Source organism: Eublepharis macularius, chromosome 3 (assembly GCF_028583425.1).
Source record: "Eublepharis macularius isolate TG4126 chromosome 3, MPM_Emac_v1.0, whole genome shotgun sequence".
Classification (NCBI taxonomy): domain Eukaryota; kingdom Metazoa; phylum Chordata; class Lepidosauria; order Squamata; family Eublepharidae; genus Eublepharis; species Eublepharis macularius.
Genome location: NC_072792.1, coordinates 100,107,040 through 100,129,124, shown reverse-complemented (window position 1 = coordinate 100,129,124; position 22,085 = coordinate 100,107,040). Strand labels below are relative to the sequence as shown.

Here is a 22,085-nt window from a genome sequence, read left to right as displayed (position 1 = left end):
AATTCAGAAGGAAGTTGATGATAATATCACTACATCAAATTTTATAGAATCTTTCACTTACTTTACACACCAGCCCTTCACCACCAACTGCCATTGTTATAAGGAATAGTGAAGGTCTGAAATCTCTAGGCTCATGAAAAAAGAGCTCGTGTAAAGGCATAGCCAGGAATATGGTTGCCCAGTCCCCTCACATTCCCGGTGGGAGGGGAAGGGGGATGGGACCTAGCACTCACTCTTTTCTTTCTGTTTGCGCAGGCACAAAGTGTGTGCATGCTCCCCAGGGTTGCATAATAACATCACTTATGGGAAATGACATAATCATGCAGGGGCCAGGTGTGCTCCCATGCTTCGCAGCAGGCCAATTTGGTCTCCAAATGCCCTGCTGTGAAGCATGGAAGCGCTCCTGGCCCCTACCCGATGATGTCACTCCTGAGAGTAATGTTGTTGCGCAGCACCAGAAGGCCTGTTCCCCTGCCTCCCCCGCACCCCCCTCTGGCCAGGTAATGGTGGTAGGGTGGAAGGTGGGAGCAGGGGATCCCTTGCCAGACCGGGGGATCTGGCAGCCCTAGCCAGGAACCTCAATTCCCGACCTTTTGTGGTTGGCACTGCTTTCTGTGGCATCCATTTTGAGGCTGTGCCCATCACCCTATGTCAGAATTCTAAAAGTACCTGCAGGCTGAAAAGGATTGGTGACCCCTGAATTAAGATGAAACTTGGGTAGAGGCATGAGCCTCTGGTGAGAGCCAAAGAACTCTTGACCTATGGATCACAGCCTGTGGATTGGATGAATTTCTGAAGACCCTAGATGTGTCTGGCAGATGGTTAAGCCTAGGCATTAATGTTTTTATGGGATGGGTGTTATGCCATTCTGTGTTGTCTTATACCAGGTGAGAACCGGTTGTCCTTTCTGTTTTCTGTTTAGTCAAAAGCCAAGTGAGAGCTAGCATCTGGCTATTTAAGGGTTGTCATTGTCTTTGTGTCACCTGCTGGCTGGGGATGTATTTGTGGGAACAGAATGGCGTGGGGGGTGGTGCCACGATCAATAGAGTGTGGGGTAGGGGGAGTATGGTGGCAGGAGATGAACAGACCAAGTAAGGAGAAAGGACAGCAGACATTTGTAGCCCATTGCCTTTTTGGTTCTTCTTCCAGCCAAGGTGATGCTGGTGACCGTATCAATATCCTGCTGGGCTAGAATATTTTGTTTTTAAATGCCAGGTCAGTTACAGGTAAAACTGTAGCCATCCAGGACCTCATTCTGGATGAAATGGCTAACCTAGCATGTATTACTGCACCCTGGCTGGGGGAAAGCACTTCTGGGGTACTCAGTGATGCATCAGCAGGCCAGGTAGGCGGGGAGGTGGTGTCACTGTAATCTTTTGGGATTCTATCCCTCTGGCTTGATACCCTATCCAGGATTCTGCTGGGTTTGAGACTGTATCTAGTGCTGAGAGTGTAAGACAGGATTGGAATTCTGTTGGTGTATTGCCCACCCTGCTGCCCAATCACCTTGTGAGCCGCTGCAGAGTTCAGAATTTTGTAAAACCTTCGTGATTACACAATTGCTAGAATTTGATTGAGTGATACATCAGTAAATGGGGACTTAGTTATAAATTGAGCATGTAGTAGGCAGCCACACAGCTGCAGTGCCATCTGAACTGTGTGGATCCATTCCAGACCATATTTTTTTTAAAAATAATAAAATAGCCACATGAATTGGCCCTTACCTAAAAGGTTGCTGCCAGTCCTCAGGACTTCTTATTCTATCTCAATTGACTGCATGTGGCTGTACAGAACAAGTAATACCAGTTCCTATGATGTATGTTAAAATGCACATGTTAGTATTGTTCAGATTCCTAACCTGCCGAGCCTGCTTGTCAATACTGATTGCAGCACAAGTGAAATGTCTCTCTAGCATGCAAAAGTGTATGTGTCATAAAGCACATTATTTCATTCTCATGCAGCCAGCTGAACAATAATGGTGAATTTGGATGCAAGAGAGTCCAACTCCAGTTCTACTTGGAAGCTTTGGTCAAATCACTTGGCTCAGACAAAGGCGTGCTTAACATATTACGAAATACCTATCTGGAAGTCTATTCTACACTTTAATTCACATATAACCTATATGCAGATGAGTATATGAATATTCCATCAGAAACTGAAATACTTCAACCATTTGCAACACTTATATGTACAGTGAAATACACACATTTGCAGTTGTCATGGCAGTCTATAACACAAGGGCTGAACATGGACTCACTGGAACTATGAAAATTTGAAAACATAAAACGTTCGTTGGTGTTTGAAATGCAAATAGAAATGAGTAATGCTGATGGAGGTTCCAGAGTAGTTTTCCGGCTATGTGTTTTTTTTAAAAAAAACTTTATTTGAAAAAAACAACACCAAAAGACCGTATTCGCTTCAAGATGCAAGAAAACAGGGAGCCTTTTTGCTTTGTAAAAGCAACTCACGAAAAAAAATTGCTCCAGGTCATTCATATACTTTAACCCAACTGCAATCCCTAAGAAAAAAATTCTGCGAAAATATAGCAAGAAACGAACGGAGACCGACCTATAACCCACTTCAGTCACAATTAGGAAACACAAGACCGACTCCGAAGCCGAGAGATCCAGTGTATACATGAGGCAAGAACAGGACTGCCCTCCCCCCCTTAGCCCCTCCCGGCACGTTTATTCAGGTTGCAACTCTTAAAGCGCTTGCCCAGTATAGCCCCATTTTGGTTCACAGCATAACTCCTCAGGAGTCTGATAATCCTGTTGGCCGTCAAAAACAAGAAAATGTCTCTAGGCCAAGCTAGCGCTCCACGGCCAACGCAAACAACAGAGTTCAAACTCCAGTGGGCGGAGCCTCTTACTTTTTCCTGATTGGATAAAAACCGTAGATAGATTAGGCACGCAGTCACGTGGAGGTGGGCGTTGAAGCAGAACCCGGCATTGTGATTGTAGGGAAGGCGGCAACCGGAGGGGATAAGAAGTCGAAGAGGGGCGGGGCTTTGTAGCGCAAGCGCTCGGTGGTCCGAGTGTTGTGGGTTGGAGGCTGTTGCTGAGGGGCGAAACATGGCGACGAAGACGGCCGTGTCCGGGACGAAGACGGCCGTGTGCGTCCTGGCCGGGGACAGCAAAGTCACAGGCGTCGTTCACTTTGAGCAGAAGGCAAGGCCCGTCCCCCTCCGCGGCGCTGGCGTGAGGGGAGCGGGGTTCCCTGGCTTCAGTCCGCTGGCACCGAAGGGCTGCTGGGCGGCTGTTCCCGCTGCGCGCGCCGAGGCTGCGGACAGAGGCAGCTCTCCCTCGAGGCTCGAGCTTTCCTGGGAATGTGGGCATGGTAGGGAGGAACCTGAAGAACGGGCAAAGCAGGCGGGTTTCGCCTCGCAAACGTTTCTTAGCGGCAGGGGAAAGTCTGCGTCAGTCGATCAGTAAATTGACAATATGCCGGTCCGGTGCTGCAGTGGGAGTCGTGGCTTCGCGGGTACTGCTGATAGGGGCGGCGCCAGCAGTCTAAATCTCGATTTAAACGCGACTCAGACTAGGCAGAGAGCCTCCACGTGCGGCTAAGCGCTACGGCCGGTGCGCAAGCAGCTGCGCATGTTAGCAGTCTTGAGGTCTGTAAGCCTGGCTCGCTAAAAGCGTGGCTGGCTTTGCACGGTTTACCGACCAATTTAAACAAGACGCCGACACCGTGCAACGTCGAGCGGGGAAGCTTTTTGCTTAGTTAGTTACACTTTTATACCGAGGTTATGAGGCAGTTGACCCGTTTTAAGGTTGGAGGGAGGGAGGTCTGGGGAATACGAACCCCTTTTTCCCCTAGTTGTACAGTGAAACTTGTCTCAGTCGTTTTTTCAAGAGCAAGGAACAATTCTTAGTGTCTTTTGTTTGAATGAAGTGTTTTTTGTAGCACGAAAATACCTCAACAGTAATCTTATCTACTATATTTGGCATCTTGACCCTTTTCTACTCCAGGTTTGCATCCCCCTGCCCTAGAGTGCATCTCAAACATCCTCTCAAGGTTATATGGGTACTTGTTTCATAAGCTTCTGTCTTGGTAAATTAAGGGGAGTGTATTGTGCTTCTCATCCGAAGGAAGGGAATTGCTGAATCATAGTTGCTGGAGAACAGCCTAGCTGTTGGAGAGAGAATAGGGAGCAGAAAGAGTTTTGAAATGTATAGTAATCCTTTGAGCAAACAGGGTTTAGGAGGTCATGTGATTAACAGTATATGAACATACATACTGGAAGGTGGCTAGGAAATGCATATAACGAGTATTAAACATAGTTTCTTACTGGTAATCATTATTCTTCCAAAGAGTCCATGCACTGCAGGTTCATTGTTTTGGTAGGTGCCCAGTATGCACAGGACTGACCTAGGTCGTTTTGTTTTTGACAACCTCTTATTGGCTTTTTGGCAGTAACTACTTTAAGTATTCACTAAGACAGAATCTTCAAGGACTTGTGAATATTGCAGGATTTCTTTAAGTGGGAGTATGTTTGAGTCATATGAAATTGGATACACACATTTATTATCACAGTGGGGCCTGCAAAAATTCCAGTACTCCATGGATATTAAAGGCAATGTTTGCCTGGGGCCATTCTTAATTAAAATCATATCACATCTTTCAGCTTTAAAAATCCTCAAGGTAGCTTAATAGTCAATTTCTGTGATGCAGTTTTTTTTTAAAAAAATGGATCTTAATTGACATGGTTTTAGTTTAACAGCTCATGGGGAGGCACATGAGCTGTTTCTGTGATGCAGTTTTCTTGGCAAGAAAATCAAATAACAGATGACTAGGGCTTACCTTGGAAGTCATTATTTTCACCTAGGCTGCTTCAGCATGGAGATTTTTTTTCTGCATGGAGAATGGGAAGCCCTGCACTTAAAAGGAATATCAATACCAAAAAACCAATACCTTGAACCTGACCCAAGACTCCACCTTGAACCTGACCTGGGAACCTGGAAGCCAGTGCAGCTGGTGCAGAACAGGTGTAATATGTGACTGGAACCCTCTTTACTACTCGAAGGGGAACTAAGGTAGCATCCAGGCAAATGCTCCACCCACAGTGACTACAGACAGGGTTGGTGTAACTAAACTTTGCTTTCAAAATGGCACAGGTCAGGCCACTGCTGTATGTCCCCCACCCTACCCCATGCCCATTGAAGGACACTTCCCATTTTGGCCTGAGAAAGGGAAAGGGTTATTTTTCTCCAGGTTACAGGGTGGTGTGGAAGGCCAGCAGCAGTGAGTAAAGCAAGGTGTGTGCAGCCCTTGTTCTCACCCATTCTTACCCTACTGGCTGCTACTATATATTAAAGGTATGTGTTTGCACTCCTGGTAAATGCAACTGTAGAATTAGAGTGTTTGCAGTCTGACATTCCTTGTTATCAGGGTTTGGAAGATCTCCTTCCATGTATTCAAACACCATGCTTCCAAAAAAATGGAGAACTCAGTGTATAGGTAGGATTACATAATAAAAATACATCTTAAAAACCATTAAAACCCAACAAAAAGGAATAATTAAAACCAACGCTAAAATAAAAAAATAAAAAGGATGAATCACTGAAGGAATGCTAGACAGAACAACTCTTCATCTGCTAATGCTAAAGAGGATGAGGCGATACATCTAGTACATGCTAAAATCGATCTAAGGAAATTTGGATTATATCTGGGCATGTACCCAGGCTATCAATTCACACTGGAATAGCATACAAAAACAGGTTAATTTTTGCCCCAAATGCATCTAAAGCTGCAGGGAGATACTGAGCACCTGTGAAAAAAATTGTAATTATATATCTAATTCTCAAGTTACCTCGATGTGTAGATACTTAAACCTGGGGCCACTATATCTTGTTATCCAGATCCCCAAGTGATGCAGTAGAGGTACTGAGTCACTGCTTGACAGTTGTTGTCAGCTAGCAGAAAGCAAACAAATTGAACTTGAACCCAGCCAAGGCAAAAATGATGCTGGTTGGAAAAGCAGAGATCTTGAAGGAAGTTGAGCTTCTCACCTTTGATGGGTTCATTTGTCCCTGACTGACTTAGTTAAGAGCCTAGGGGTTATATTAGATCCGGCATTGCTTCTGCTACTAGAGAAGCAAGTAAATGCAGCTGTAGAAAGCATTCTCACAATGCAGACTGGCCTAGAAGATGCCCCCTTACCTTGAGACGGCTGATCTGGGCATCTGGATTCATGGCACAGTAACATTGAGATTTGACTACTGTAATACACAATACATAGGCCTCCCTCAAAGTTGACTTGGAGACTCCAGCTGGTACAGAATGCTGCAGCTTGTTTACTCTCAGGAGTTAGATGGAGCATGCATACTACTCCCATTCTACAATCACTCCATTGGCTTTCCATCAATTAATGGGCTCAGTTCAAGGTCATGACTATTACATTCAAAGCTCTTCATGGCCTTGGGCCCCTCATATCTGTGTGACCACTTCTCTCCCTATGTTCCATCAGTGCAGCTTTGGTCATCTGAACAGGGCCTGCAGATACCACCCTACAGTTGGGCAAAATCAGCAGCTTGCCCGCACACATGCTTTCTGTGTGATACTCCTCACCTTATGAAATGGCCTGCCTGAGGAGGTCAGGAAAGCTCTCACTATCCCTACTTTCTGCAAAGGATGGGAAACAAGTATTCAGGCAAGCTTTCTGCCCAGATTATAGGGCTGTGTTGTAAAAAATAGCTCAAAAAGATGCATTGGTAGGGACAGGAACTATACGCTACTCTGTTGGGTAGTTGCTGATATAGACATATGCCTGCTAGGGAGTATGTATCACGTTGATAAACATGCCATTTAAATTATGCTCTGTTTCAGAAAGATTTCATCTCTGTGATTGATTTTAAGCTTGTTTTTCAAATTTTCTGCTACTGTACCATATTGTCTTTCATTGAATGTTCAAACTGTTCATTATTGTCCTCTGCTCAATGAATGTCCTAGCTGTTGATTATATTCTATTATATTGTATTGCACTGGGCGATCTGCCTTGGATCTCAGTGAGAAAGTCAAACAATAAATAAATGATAATATAATAAACAGATGTTTGCAACTTTGGAGGAACTTCGGGGTTGCAGAAAAATCTGAAACCTGAAAAAATGGATGAGGGGGGGGGGTGAATTCCCCCAAAACAACTTACCACATGTCTCTGCATGAGCCTGAGCAAGGCAGGTAGGCATACAGTCCAGGCAGGGGAAACATTGGCTTACTGAGGGTGGCTGCTGCCGCTCCCTTCCCCCTGTGAACAACTGGATGGCCCTGCAGGAACTGTGCCATGGCTGGGTGCCATTTGACCTAGCCAATTTTTTTAAAAAGCTGCATAGAAAGAAGGGAGCTGCTGCATCTGGAGGAGCTTGATCTATCTAGAAAGTAGACCTTGCCTCCCTGGCCTGGATGCTGTGGCTCTGAGCCATAATGCGCCCATCTACTCTGGCAGTGATTCATTGCAGGCCTAACAGCTGTGCCATTGAGCCCACGCAGGACTGCCATCTTCATGCTTGCATACTGTGGCTCCAAGCTGCCACTGGCTCATTTGTTGCCACTGCAAGCCCTACACTTTGGCTGCCAAAAAGTGCAGCAGCTAGGGAAAAAAAATAGGGGGGAAGGTTGTGTAGACGGGGCAAGACAAAAAGGTCTTTGAAAGGGGAGCATAAAGAGGAACATCATAAAGAAGCTAGCAGTGCTGCTACTGATCCTGAGATCTATGCCAGGAATGGTGACAGTATGAGGGGTCTAGGGAACTTGGTGCAACTCCTTCCAATCACCCTGCAAGTTTTAATAACCTTGCCCTTATATACCACTCTTCAGGACAGATTAGTGCCACACTCAGAGTGGTTAACACGTCAGTGTTATCATTATCCCCACAACAGATACCCTGTGAAGTAGGTGAGACTGAGAGAGCTCTGAGAGAGTTGTGACTGACCAAGGGTCACTCAGCTGGTTTCCAGTGGAGGAGTGGGGAATCAAACCCGGTTCTCCAGATTAGAGTCCTGCAACTGCTCTTAACCACTACCCTAAACTGGCTCTCTTTTATGCTTGCCTGTTTCCTAATAATCTTAGTAGGGATTTTGCTTTTTTGTTGCCATGGATTTTCATTGAACTGTCCACTACAGCCCACGTTCTTTCCCTAGCTAGTCAGTGCTAATTCTGCCAACATATTTATGAAATTAGATTTTTTTATTTTCAGCATTGAGCTTCACATACCTTTTTGTTACCCATTTTATTTGTAGGGATTCTTTTGGAGCTCTTTGCATTCTTCTTGTAGTTTTAACATCCTAAATAACTTCATCTAGAAATATGTCTGTCTCACTTCACACCTTGGCTCCAGATTACTTATGAGTAAATTAAATTTTGCCTGTCCCAGTGTGGATCCCTTGGAGACCTCAAAACTCAAACTTTGTATTGCAGATCTAATACCTAAGAGGTCAGGTGCTTATGTTTGAACTCTAGGAAGGCGGCTATGAAAAGTGTATACTGGAAGTCTTGGGTTTGTGCAGCAGCCTACTTTAAACATTTAGATACCATGTGGCGGTCACAAGAATGCCTAGCAGAAGAGCATGCCATAATATAGGTGCAATGTCTAAAAGTGTTCAGCTACCGTTTCCTCTCATTACTGATGATGGACTCACATGCTTAGGCTAGTGCATGTGTTAAACAATTACATCTGCTTATGGTACACTACTAGAACCCAATTGCTGAGTCTGCAAAAAAGCAAGGTTTTCCTGCTCTTGTAGAAAAGGCAGTAGAAAAGGTGCTTATAGGATTGCACTTCAGGAAGTGTTGGTTTTCTGATTGGAATGGTAGGTCTGTTCTGGCTTTTGAGTAGATCAGACTACCTTGCATCTTGTATAGAATAATTATGTTTGTGTTGGAGATAGAAATGCTTTCTAGCAAATATCTGAGGCTTGCCTTTTCTATTTCAGGATGATGGGCCAGTAGTTATTTCAGGACATATTAACTGCTTGGCTCCAGGAAAGCATGGTTTTCATGTCCATGAATATGGAGACTACACAAATGGTAACATTCTCAGTCATACTTTAACTATTGAGCGCTGCTGTTTATGGGTTTTGCTGATATTGATAAAACAATACCTTGGGTTATTAAATTGCAGTAAATCATCAGCATTAATAGAAACATTTTCAAGGGCACTATAACGCTGGGACAGAAAACTTGATCCCATGCTTCTATAGAAACTGAGACGGAGGCTGAAGGTGTTTGTACTTTATCTTCATTTTTTAATCCCTTGGCATATGTCTCCAAGCACAGGAACTTTTGTCAAAACCTAGTGAAAGATGGGTTGGCGTTCATGACAGAATTTTCACAAGTAAAAAAATGTAAGTGGAAATAGGTGACCATTCATTCAGATGTCCCAACTTACTAGATCTACTAGTTCAAGTGTCTCAGTTACCACAAAGGTTGTTCATGGAAAGAGCTGCTAGTACTTTCTGAAGACCACAACTCATTTGTGTGAAGTTTGTATGTGGGGGGAGACTGATATTTTGGTACCTTTTTACAGGATGTATCAGTGCAGGTGCTCATTTCAATCCTGAAAACAAAACACATGGTGGGCCAGAGGATGAAGAGAGGTGAGTATGTAACGATTTCTTGCATTCTGTAAAATCACTCTTTATTGATGTCACACTAGCAGAGTTCTGTGATTTCCACTCGCAGCCACTGGAGGTAACAAAGAATCTTGTGTCTGCCAGCCAATTTTTAGCTTTCCTGTATTAATTAGAAGGTTAAGTAGCTCTTTTGGCTACTTAAAAGGAAACATGTAAATAAAGGTAATCTGTACCCAATCGCTTGAAAAATAGTGAAATATGGTATTGGTTTAGTCACATGACGCTTATTTGACCCAGAGCAAGAGAACTTTGTCCTGCATATAGTTTATTCAGCATTACATAAAGTAAAATACAAGTACTTATACAAGCAATATACAACCAAACAATGAGGCATGAATACTTTTACAGTGAAAGTGTCAGTTCTCTAATGGGAACTCTAAATTATAAAGAAAACCCCATATGAACTCTTTAGAACATCTAGTTATGTATGCCAAAACTCCGTGTTGTTGTTTACAGCTGATTCTACTGGAATTGCATGTATGGAGAATTCCAGTATTTGGACAGCAGTGAAGGCTAAGCAAGTCAATTGCTGTAACAGGATACTAAAACTGCTTACCAGTATTCAAGATTAATGCTAGTTTTTGATCCTGACTCGATCTTGCTCTTTGTTGACTAAAGTCCTGTTTATGTGACTTTTAGGCATAGCTTGATTACATGGTTGAAAAAGGCTTTCTTGCTAAGATGGAGAAGGTATTAAGGAGATAGCATGTCATAGAACTAATTGAACAGCTAGGTATTGTGTTAACTCTTGCAAATTCAGCTTGAACTAGTTGCAGTATCCTCTTAATTCTGGATTACTGTTCACTAAAGCCATCAGCTTTCCATTATTAAATAGCTGTTGTGGCAGTAGAACCTCATTAGACCCCCATTTAGTAATTGCTAGCAAAATAGACTGAAGCAATTGTATTCTAGGCATGTTGGGGATCTTGGAAACGTGACTGCAGATGCCTCTGGTGTGGCAAAATTGGCAATACAGGACCATATGATCTCTCTCTCAGGACCACATTCAATTATTGGGCGTAGCATGGTGGTAAGTATTACTAGGCACAAACCTCCCTACAGGTTCTCTGGGGGGAAAGGCATCAGATGGATGATCTTGGTTAAGAGACTGCTGAAGATCTTTGCTGCATGTCTCAGATATTAAGTCAGATATTAAGGCATGGTATGCCATTCTCCCCAGTTGGGACCCTAAGCAGTTAACATTGTTCTCCTTTCCATTTTATCCTCACAACAGCCCCATGAGGTAAGTTAGTCTGACAGTGTATGATTGACCTAGAGTCACCCAGGTAGCTTCCATAGCAAGTGGGAATTTGAACCTGGGGCTCACAGATGCTTGTAGCTTCCATAGCAAGTGGGGATTTGAACCTGGGGCTCCCAGATGCTTGCCTGACACTAACTACAACACTGGCTCATACATACTTGCTTGCATAACTTCCAGGTAGGTTGAGCATAAGTTCCTGCTGTTGAATAAGGTTGTTGAAGCTCAGATTTATGAATATAGCACATGGTCTGAATCTTGCCAAAAGCTTTATATGTGGTGAAGAACCATCTAGTTTCCAGCGTGTTTTTAATACTTTTCTGACAGAAACTGACATTGTTGCAGTCAAATCTTTATGTATAAAGAAATTGGATGTAATTGCATTTGACAGATCTTGTAGCCTAAAAGTACACTACAGTGTAGGCTTTCTATAAAGCACTGGTTCTTTCAGCCATAAGTACAAATTCTAAAGTTTCCGGTTAAACTATCCATATCCCATTGGATCTTCAATTACCAGAGCACAATGAGAGTGCTTGAGACAGATTAATGCCAAGAATGTTAATACTGCAATAATTATTGTGAACTAAGTGATCCTTTCCTGATAAATCTACTTGTTAACAGTAGTAGTTATTACCTTGGCCCAGATGCATTGTGAGACTAAACTTTTAAAAACTTGTCTTAAATTTTAGGGTCATAGACCCTCCAATTATTTTGGTTTATATTCAGACCATTGTTGAACTAAGAAATAACTTATGTGGTTAATAAAAGTTATTTGCTATTGTAAAACACAGGATAATTCTGGTTTATCTACCACTTTTAGGTTCATGAAAAAGAAGACGACTTGGGTAGAGGAGGAAATGAGGAAAGCTTGAAAACTGGAAATGCTGGTGCTCGTCTAGCTTGTGGTGTGATTGGGCTTGCAAAGGCTTAGCGCTTCAGTGCTAAAAGCATTTAATATGATACCTGTGAAATTAAACTTCTGTTGTTGATTAGGGAAAAAATTAATCATTTAATTTCATTGCTGTGTTAAATGGAATTTAAGCTGACAGGTTTACTTTATATATCTTGTAATTAAAGTAACAATGAAACATTATTCCAAGAATTATTGCCAGTATGCTGAGATTGGGCACCACCAGTTTTACTTTTACGAGAGAGAAAAGTCTTCTGGGGTAACTTAACCATTTCACTTTCATTGGAGAAAATGTTTGAAGGTACTTTGATATTAGATATTCTGCAATTCTGACAGGCCATTCATCGATTTTTCATTACTTTACCTGACTTTCACATGGACACCTCCAGTGTGCAGTTTGATTTCCACTATATCAAGTACTTCTGTGAATAAGCTGAAGTAGCCTTACTTTGAAATTTGCTGTTCAGTTCATACCGTGACCAAGTTTAACATTACTGGAATTTGTGGCTTATCTGTGAAGCTAGGTTCTCCGTCAGTGTTCACTCTCCCTTTTTTGTCTAGGAAATACAACATATAGTTCACAATTCTAATGGCAACCACAGTGGTTCACTTAACTTCATCTAAATAGCTGCAGCCTTTTTTTACTATTCCAAGCCTGTTTTTTGCAAAAGAAAATACTGAAACACATTCAAAGCTTTGAATAGTTCTGAAATGGATATTAGCTTTCACAAATTTAAATGGCTTCATACCTGTCATATGTACCCATATGTTACCAAGACTAGCTTTTTAATATTCTACTTCACTGCTCCTAAACTGTTAAAACCGTAGCAGATTCATACTTTACTCTGATTTGCATTGACTAACAAATTGAGCTGGCCCTGATGACTGTTAGGATTATTTGCCCCTAAAATCATTTTGACATTAGTGCAGGCCTAAACATTTTTACCTAAAGCCCACTGACCCCCTGATCTAAGAGTACAGCTTATTCCTAGTATGAAAAGCACATGGCCACCTTCCTCTTAAGCATCTCCCAAAACTTTAGCAAATTTACAGTACAAAGGCAGAGTTGAGGTCTCTTGTTACTAGGACTAGAAAGAAAAACTTACCTGAAGCCATTCATTGTAGGCTTACCAATCTTGCATTCGGACAATTTATGTAGTACTCATTTCCAGTGAAGACAGTTTGGCAACAGGTTGTAAGCCTTATGCCTTGAACAAATTCAAGTTCTCCTTCAAAGCAAAATTACCAGCATAAAGTCCGTATTTTTTTTTTTAGTTTAACAGAGGGCTCTGAAATCATAACAGCCTGAATAAGACTTCTACAGTCCGTTCAAGGTAGCTGTATGCTTCATTGAGCTTTTATTGATAACTGGCTGCAGTTTTATTCAGTACCTACTGTATGCTTAATTACCATTTTTGTAGTGGTGTTAAACTAGTTTTTGTTAAAGTTTTTTGAGCTAACTAAAATAGTATGGAAACAAAAGTTCAACACAGGGAAATTGATTTCACAAGTATATGAAGATTTTTTTATTCTAGTATTGCAAGAAAAATGTTTCTGCCTCAAATCCCGCCTTTGAACAAGGGAAACAAATCCATGTTTTGCCTAAATGGGAACAGTACCTGAATTTATCATGTCTAGCCAGAACAAAAAACATACAGAAAATCAAAATTGGAAGCTACTTTCAAAGTATAAGAGCTTCAACTGTTTGTTGCAAATAATGGAGTCAGGGTCTCACCTTGTGAATGGGGATAATTATGGAAACAGGAAATGCGCACATTTCTTCATGCTTGCTGCCATTTTGTTACAACTGACTGCATTATAGAAACTGCTGTATAGGCACTAATATATTCAGTACTTCTGTAGTTAAAAGTAATTGGATAGGTGTTATGACCATGTTATGAAGTAGTCAAGATTATTGGCAAAGCACACAATATTTGAAGAATCTGATTAAAAATCTGCTTTCAAATATTCTACCCATGACATATGCTAGAATACAGTTGTATCTTGATGTGTCTTTTTTTTACTTGCCTCCCCTGAATACACTGATGGATTCAATTACAAAAATATGCTGATGTGCTTTCTTAGAAGATCTCACTTTATCAGGGAAACATTTTACCATTGCATCAATTGGAGGGTAGAAAACAAAAGCAAAAATAAGTTGATTCCACTGCAAACACTAAAATTTGACTTAAAACAACGTTTAAAGCTACTAATCTTTTCATCTAATATAGTCATGTAGATAATTAAAATGCAGAAATCTAAGAATCAACATAACTACTACAAATATTTAGCTTCTGTGAACTGTTATACAAACATGTTAAACAAATTTTAACAAAGTCTAATTTAGACTCCAATACAGCATTAACAGTTCAAACTTTAAGATGTTGAACAATCCTTTACCACTTCAGTGCAGCGTAGGAAGAATAGCACACATTAAAGTTTGTTATGAAAATAGAGTTTATTAAAAACACATCCCTATTTGTCTTAAGGAGCTTTCACCGTTACCTTCACTTAAATTAAAAAAAAAATAGAAAGCACTTCTAATTCTGACTTGTAAACTTTTTAAAGTCAAAACTTTAAAAAAGTTACAGCAAAAATGGGTAATGGTTTATTCATTTTGTGTTATTTTGTAACTTTTAAATAGAAGGAAAGCAATTAAATTGCTTACATAGCCCCATAAACTATGGAGTTGTGATATAGCAGAAGCAAATATACAGCATACTGTACAACTCTAAAGCTCTACACTCCAATGTCACTTTTTTGACAAAAATTCCAGTCTCTAGCGGGGTGCCTCTACAACTGAACTAGAAGACTCTTCAGGTTGTTCAAGAGATGAGGTAGTCTCAGATGTTAACTCTTCAGCAGACTTTGCAGCTGTGGGTTCAGACTCCCCCTTTTTAAGTTCTGAAATGGTGTCTGTGTTTTCTACTTTGCCACTCTGGGATTCGTGGTTTTTGACACCATCTACCCTATCTGTCAGTTCGGATTTCTCCTTTCCTCGATTTTCGTCCTTTTCTCTGCGAGACTCCCTATCCCTAGAATCTCTCTCTCTTTGTCCACTGAAACGCCTGTTTCTTTCCTCCAGGTCTCTGTGTCTATCACGTTCAGGGCTTCTTCTTCCCCATTCTCTCCTGTCTCGATTACCAAGGCGCTCATGTTCTCTATCGTCATTGCGGTTACCATAGCGATCACGCTCATTTTCTATTCGATTTCCAAAAGACCTCCTTCCAAATCTTTCCTGGTCTCTGTTTGGATTGAAGGGTGGCTGTCTATCATTCCTAAATTGCCTTCCATCTCTGTTATCTTCAGGTCCACCTGGCCCCCCTCCAGGCCTCACAAAGTGACCAGGTGGTGGGAAAGGACCCTTCATCCCATGAGGTGGAGGCATCCCAAAGCCTCCTGGGCCTGGAGGTGGACCTCTGTGCATCATATGGGGGGGCATATGTCGAGGTGGCATCATTGGAAATCTCTGCAGATGAGGCGGTGGCATTCCTGGTGGTCGATGGAGTGGTATCAAACCAGGTCGTGCACCAAGAAGACCAGTAGAAGGTGTCTGTAATCCAATCACTGGAGTAGGTGTAACTCCTTGAGTACCTGGACATCAAAAGAAATAAAATTAGCTGTGAATCAGCACTTTCAGAAATATGCTAGCCTCAATTATCCAGCTTGCTTGCATATTAGCTCTTTCTACAAGAGAGCATATAATTGCACTGCTGCTTTATGAACTCAAAAGACAAATGACACCCTGTAGTGCATTCTCTTGTACATTGTGATATAACTACAACTGTTTTACTTTCAAAGCTTTTGTCTTTAAAAAGTATTTGTGTAAATTTAAATTACTTTTTAATGTTATGCGACATATTTAGCATAACAACACACAAAGGTACCTGAATTTATTCAGATAAAGCACCCAAATTCAACAGCTCTGACATACACATGAATGCAGATGCACAAATCCTCATTATACACAATGATACAAACTAAGGCACAACTTGGAACACATTGCGCATACCCACAAGTCTCTGAAATGTATGCTTATGAAGCTTTTGTCCTGAAAAGCCAGTCTCACCATATTTGGTAGAACAAAATTACGGGTTTTCAAACAAGAACAGCCAGTATTAAGTAAATGAGAACATTTAAAAGATTACATGAAGCAATGGTCATGTAATGGTCAGTGATCCATACAAGGGCATATTTTCAATATGAATATGTTTGAGAAGCAATTTCCACCAGGATTACCCCTGAAATGGCACCAGAGGAGTTTTTAAAGTTCAAAAAGTGACTAATTAGTTCATTTACATTAGAGGGGGAAAGTCAGATGAAGTCAGGAGTTGAAAATTTCTGAGGTAAAATTAAATATATATAACTTTCACCGAGGTAAAGTTCAGAACCTGCACAGACTTCAGTTCTTGTGCTTTTCACTGTTACTTAAGGCTTGTTTTTAGGCTGGGGGTTAGAAGGCTGATACACATTTTCTAGTATTCCAAGCCCTCTCTCTTCACATGCCAGTGCTTTCCTTCAGTTGTTAACTGATTTTGAAGGTCTCCACAGGCAGCTTTTAACCACACCCGACCATGGATCTCTTCTCTTTCCAGACCTATCTCCCTGTTTGACTAGGTAGGGAAAATCTCCTCTCCTTAGAAGATCTACCCCCTTTCTTTGGCCCATTTGGCAGTCTGCACTTAGGTCCCAAACCTCCTTGCCAAATCTTCCCATTCTCCTGTCGGTGGTAAATTGTTTTTTTGGAGGGCTCTATCAACTGTCCACACTGGATCAATCTCTCTGCTAGGACTGAACCAAGACCCTCTTCTCTCAGCTAAGGCTACCCAATCAGATGCCTTGGAGTCACCTTCCACTCAAAGCTCTCTGATTCTATCATATGTGGTGGACTTGTGAGGTAGCTAAGCAATACTGGGGAGATATAATAGAAATAATGAGGTTTTGCAAACCCAAATAAATAAGAACCCAGAATTGCTGCTACTGAACTTGGGAATGGAAGAGGTTCTAAAGGAGTATAGAACATTGCTATTTTACATGATTACAGCAGCAAGACTTTTGTACGCGCAGAAACGGAAAGTGCAAGAAATACCAACTACAGAAGATTGGATTTACAAATTGTTGTACATGGCAGCAATGGACAAAATGACAAGAAAACTGAAAGATCTTGATCCAGGAGAATATATTGCAGACTGGGGGAAATTGAAACAATATTTAGAAAAAAAATGGGATGTGAAAGGAGGACTGTGGCAGTTTGAGAATTATTAATGCGTGATTTTACAAAGGGGAGAGAGAAGTAACTTTTACCATTAATGGGTAAATTTAGTTATTAATCAATCTAAGCTAATATTAGTATTAAGAAGAATGTATTAAAATAGATAGGTTAAACAGGGAGACGTAGATTAGATACATTAGTAAATTGGAGATATAGAAGAATTTGAATATGCTTAGAATAAGTGACACAATATATATAAGATTTAGAAAAATTATAGTTGAGTAATTTAAATAATAAGATGGGCTAAGGGTTGGAAAGCTGTTGGAAGTCTATAAGGAGGGGGGGAAAGGGTGGGGGTTGATATAATTTAGGTAAGATGGGGAATTTTTGTAATATTTTACGTACTCACCAATAAATTTTTTTTAAAAAAAAACCAAAGCTCTCTGATTCTGAGAGATTAAATCATTTCCAAATCTCCACATATTACTGAAATATTACAAAAGAGTGTTTATGGATATATTTTTAGTTTATAAAATGTATATTGCTCAACTTTCTGAGAGCATAAACTCTTCAATTTCTTTCATTATCTCCAGTTAAACTGACACCAGGAACTTGTTTCTTGTATTTGATTTCACTCTGTCTCTAAAATTCATGGTTATAGCATTCCTGATTAGATTCTCAATCAATCTTTCTTTATTACAGTCAGAGACCAGAGAGGAATGAAATAAAAGCGACCAGAATATGCTGGTTGAAAGTGATTACTGCATATGTAAAACCACTTTCAACCAGCATTAAATCTGATTTTTAAATGATAAAATTATCATCTCCTTCACCAGAAAATCAAGTATTTCATAGAACTGTACCACTTCAGTGTACTTGCGGGGATGACGACAATATTTTAAAAGCACCTCACATCATCATCTTCTTTGGAAAAACTTGTATTTGTATAAGCTGTAACATGAATGTGCCGTGCAGTATTTAACAAGCGATTAATTCTTTCCTGTAACCACCAAATACAGTGTCCTATGACGTTCCATTGGGAAATTTGACATTATTACTAAGAATAGCTTAATTTCAGGTTGGTTTCTGCTAGGTTAAATTGAATATGAAAGCTGATGTAACACAATGTGCAACACACACCTGGGAATTACTTAATCTCTCACAAGTCCAATCTTCCCTTTTCCAGATGATAAGTGTCTGATCCTCCTAGTTGCTGCAAGGATACCTTGTGACTTTCAGTAGGTATAATATGTACCAAAGGGCAATGATGAGAATCCTAAGAAATGTTGAGATTTTTAAACAATCTAAAGATATTGTGAGTCTTCTCACAATATCAATGTATTCTGGGGAGGGGAGAATCTATATATAGCTATATAGGGAGGGTTTGCCAGTGTGGTGTAGTGGTTATATTGTCAAGATTAGGAAGTGGGAGACTCGGGTTTGAACTCTCATTCTACCATGGAAGCTTGCTGGGTGACCCTGGGCTAGTTACACACATCAGCCTAATCAAACTCACAAGGTTTTGTGAGGATAAAGTGGAGGAGAAAACAATGATGTAAGCTGTGTGGGGTACCCATAGGGGAGAAAGGCAGGGTATAAATGAAATAAATAACAGTAAAAACACACACGCGCACACACACCTTACAGTCATTGAATTAAAATTAATTCCAGAGAAATTTAAAAGCTATACATTGAAATGAAAACTTATACATTTGCTAAATACAAAACACTACAGATTCTAAGCCATTGCTGGGTAATGTTTCATAGAGTACCTTGTAGCCATTGCCATGTACTGATTAGATATTGGTAAATAGCCTAGTCAGTACATAACTACTTTTAATATCAGCATGCTTCAATTCTGCTTGACTACTGAAGATAGTCGGTTGGGTCCAGCACAAAAAATCTACTTTTGCTAGAGCTCTTACTCAAGAAAACAATTGCAGTAGCAATTGCACTTGCACTGTGAAACTTGTTCGATCTCCACTTGTTTTTTCCATAAGATCTTTCACATGCAGAACTGTAGCGCCTATTTCTGTTTTTGCTTGACATCTCTGGATTCAATACTCTCTCTCCACCAACAAATATTAATCTGCCACCTTACCGATTTTATCACTCCCATTCATTGGCCAACACAATATAAACTATGTTTCATAGAGTGATACTCAATCCATATAGGTGCTTTGAATTATGCTACTGATTTTACAAATAATATAATAACATTTGATTTATATACCGCCCTTCAGGATGACTTAACACCCGCTCAGAGTGGTTTACAAACTATGCCATTATTATCCTCACAACAAAACATCCTGTGAGGTGGGTGGGGCTGAGAGAGCTAGAAGCTGTGACTGACCCAAGGTCAACCAGCTGGCTTCAAGTGAAGGAGCAGGGAATCAAACCTGGTTCTCCAGATTAGAGTCCTGCGCTCTTAACCACTACACTAAACTGGCAAAATACAATTGTTAATGATTGATGTATGTCTATTTTTGTTATTTACTATGATTGCACTGAAGATGCCTTAGGCACAGGAACTGGACAGTATCAGGAAAACCAGGCAAGATCCAATTCCATTTTCTAATTTCAATCTTGCTTGTTAACTGTAAAACACTTTGAAGACATATAGCCAGCCCCAGAAACTTCTGAACATTAATGTGCATTTGCTTTACATTTCTAAGTGTATTTCACAGAAGTAGCACTTTTTGCATTTTCCAATGAAGTGCTGTATTTTGTATCTGGGAAAAAGGTATACCTCCCCATCAAGATTTTATTTGTTTTATTACATTTGTATTCCGCTTTCCCTGAAAACCACGCTCAGAGCAGATTTTAAAAGATTCTTGTAGTCACGCTGTGATACTCAAGCACTTTGATGTGAAAATTTCATAGAGGATACAGACTACTCTTTTTCCCTCCTGCTCCATTACTTGCTCAAATACTTCAAGCCATGTTGTCAAATTCTCGAGTTTGTCCATTCATCAATCATCACACAAGTGTTCTCCTGCATTTTGTGCCCCCCCAGCTTAGAAATGTAGAAACATAGAACTGAAAGGAACCTCAAGGGTCATCTAGTCCAGCCCCTGCACAATGCAGGAAATTCACAGCTATCTCCCCCTTCACCTCCGTGAGTGATCTAAGCACAAAGGAAGGCAAAAAACTCCAGGATCCCTGGCCAATCTGGCCTGGAGGAAAATTCTTTCCTGACCCCAAAGTGGTGATTGGTATTACCCTGGGCAACTAAGAAAGGGCCATAAAAGTTCACCATTGGCTCATTCCTCATGCGCTTCCTTTCCTGATCTGTGTGCAATAGCTTCTTAATGTGGTCTTAATCTTTTTGAATGCTTCTTAAGTTCAAGCACTCAAGTGCCCTACTGTCCAGATATCAGTTATATTCACTGAGGCTGTTAACATGCATTTTCAAGTCCCCTAAATCAAAACTGAATTCCTTCTATGGTGCACAGTAGTACATAAACATTTATGCACTCATGGGACGTGGAGCAAAGAAAAACAGCAATGTAATTCCCACTCCTCCGCAGTTACTGTGTCAGGGCTTGCCGCGGCTGCCGCTGGGTGTGGCACTGGGCGGTCTGCTCCTGACGTCACAGGGGGGCCAGGGACTCTGCAGGACTCTGCTCTGTGGAAGGAGGGGCAGTATACCTCACCCAAACTCCCTCTCAGTTCACTCGCTGGCCTGCTCAACCTGGCCTGCTTACCCTCTGCGTCCTCCTTCATCTCCTCCTTCCAGAACTCTCCTCCAAGCCTCCACCCTTGCATCCTACTGCTCTCACTCCACATTATCACTCCTCACTCACACCCACCACCTCAGAGCTCTTCCTAGCCACCTTATATAGGGCTTCCTTTCCCCGCCCCGCCCTCCTTCTAGGCTTGTGCCCTCTCCTGACTTGGCCCAGCTGTGCCTTCTCTCAGGTGTTTCCCTCCTACCACTAATCCCTTCTTGGCTTCCTTGCCTTGCTGGCAGGGTGGGATTGAATGCGAGCCATCCCCAGCTGAAGTCTCCTTGGCCTTGCTCACGAGGAGCTGCCCCAGCTGGCTTCTGTGCTGCCTGTTCGTTGATGCTGGGCGGGGCTACCCATCTCCTCCCCCAGAATGCCTGTGGCAGCTCCACCTGGTGGGGCTTAGCTCCTAGCACCTCCTGAGCCAGGCTGCTGTCCTCTAGCCAGGGTGTGGCTCTGGGCTGTAGTGGCTGCTTCTCCTCCTTGGAAGGTAAGGGCTCTGTTTGGGCTGTTGCTGTGTCCCTATTCCCCTTGCCTTGGCCCTTTTCCTCTAGCCTGCTTAGCCCCCTCTCTTCCTCATGGGGGTGGGACTAGCTGGCTTCTCCCTGCTCCCTCCAGCCTTCTGAGGCTTTGGCCTTTCGCCCCTTCCCCCTGGAGTAGGCAGGTTCTGGCTCTGTTTGCCAGACAGAGCGGTTGAACTGCTGTCTCCTGGCTGCCCCCTGCCGCTGTCTGTCAGCAAGTCCGGGGGCTGGGCTGCTGACCCTGGACACACACCCCCTCTTAGCCTGGACACCGGCTCGGGGGGGGGGGGTCTGGCTCGAAGAGCCGTGACATGAAGTCCGCATCCCTAAGGCTGGTCCCCCGGCGGTAGGTAATGGCGAACCGGTATGGCAGTAGAGACAGGTACCACCTCAGGATGCGAGGGTTGTGCTCTTTCATCCGGTGCATCCAATGGAGGGGTGCAAGGTCTGTCACCAATGTAAAGGGGTTATTGGCCAGATAATACCGCAAAGCCCCCACGGCCCATTTGATGGCAAGGGCCTCCCTCTGAATGGTGGCGTATTTCTGCTCCTCTGGCTGGAGCTTGCGGCTCAGGAACAAGACGGGCACCCTCCGTCCATCTTGCTCCTGCATCAGGACCGCCCCAAGGCCTGAGGCTGATGCGTCAGTTGCCAGTACAAAGGGTTTCTCAAAGTCCGGATTCCAGAGCTTGGTGGTGTCCGATAGTGCGGTGCGTAAGTCCTGGAAGGCAGCCTCCCGCTCCGGCGTCCAGCTGAGGCGACTAGGGCTGCCCTTCTTCAGACAGTCTGTCAGGGGGGCTGAGCGGGTCGCAAAATGGGGGATG

At 42.2% G+C, this 22,085-nt stretch overlaps 2 protein-coding genes across 3 annotated transcripts in view; one reads left to right on the top strand and one right to left on the bottom strand.

Annotated features, from left to right (window-relative positions):
• The first annotated feature begins 2,970 nt into the window (after positions 1–2,970).
• On the top strand, positions 2,971–11,983 carry SOD1 (superoxide dismutase 1). Its single transcript, XM_054974861.1, has 5 exons — positions 2,971–3,170; positions 8,934–9,027; positions 9,527–9,596; positions 10,545–10,662; positions 11,711–11,983. The coding sequence occupies exons 1-5, from the start codon at positions 3,075–3,077 to the stop codon at positions 11,819–11,821; spliced, it is 489 nt and encodes a 162-aa protein (XP_054830836.1). The 5' UTR covers positions 2,971–3,074; the 3' UTR covers positions 11,822–11,983.
• Positions 11,984–13,302: 1,319 nt separating this feature from the next.
• SCAF4 (SR-related CTD associated factor 4) overlaps positions 13,303–22,085 on the bottom strand; it is an 88,979-nt gene continuing 80,196 nt past the window's right edge. For both annotated transcript variants that reach the window (XM_054974859.1, XM_054974860.1), the window contains exon 20: positions 13,303–15,394. In XM_054974859.1, the coding sequence (XP_054830834.1) occupies positions 14,580–15,394 (815 nt within the window). In that variant the 3' untranslated portion in view covers positions 13,303–14,579. The remainder of the gene's footprint in view (positions 15,395–22,085) is intronic.

What these genes read in the sequence shown, in the direction of transcription:
- SOD1 (XM_054974861.1), top strand. Translation starts at nt 3,075, where the DNA reads ATGGCGACGAAGACGGCCGTGTCCGGGACGAAGACGGCCGTGTGCGTC. An exon ending in TCGTTCACTTTGAGCAGAAG is followed by an intron (nt 3,171 to 8,933) that starts GCAAGGCCCGTC and finishes TTTCTATTTCAG; the next exon opens with GATGATGGGCCAGTAGTTAT. An exon ending in GGGCCAGAGGATGAAGAGAG is followed by an intron (nt 9,597 to 10,544) that starts GTGAGTATGTAA and finishes ATTGTATTCTAG; the next exon opens with GCATGTTGGGGATCTTGGAA.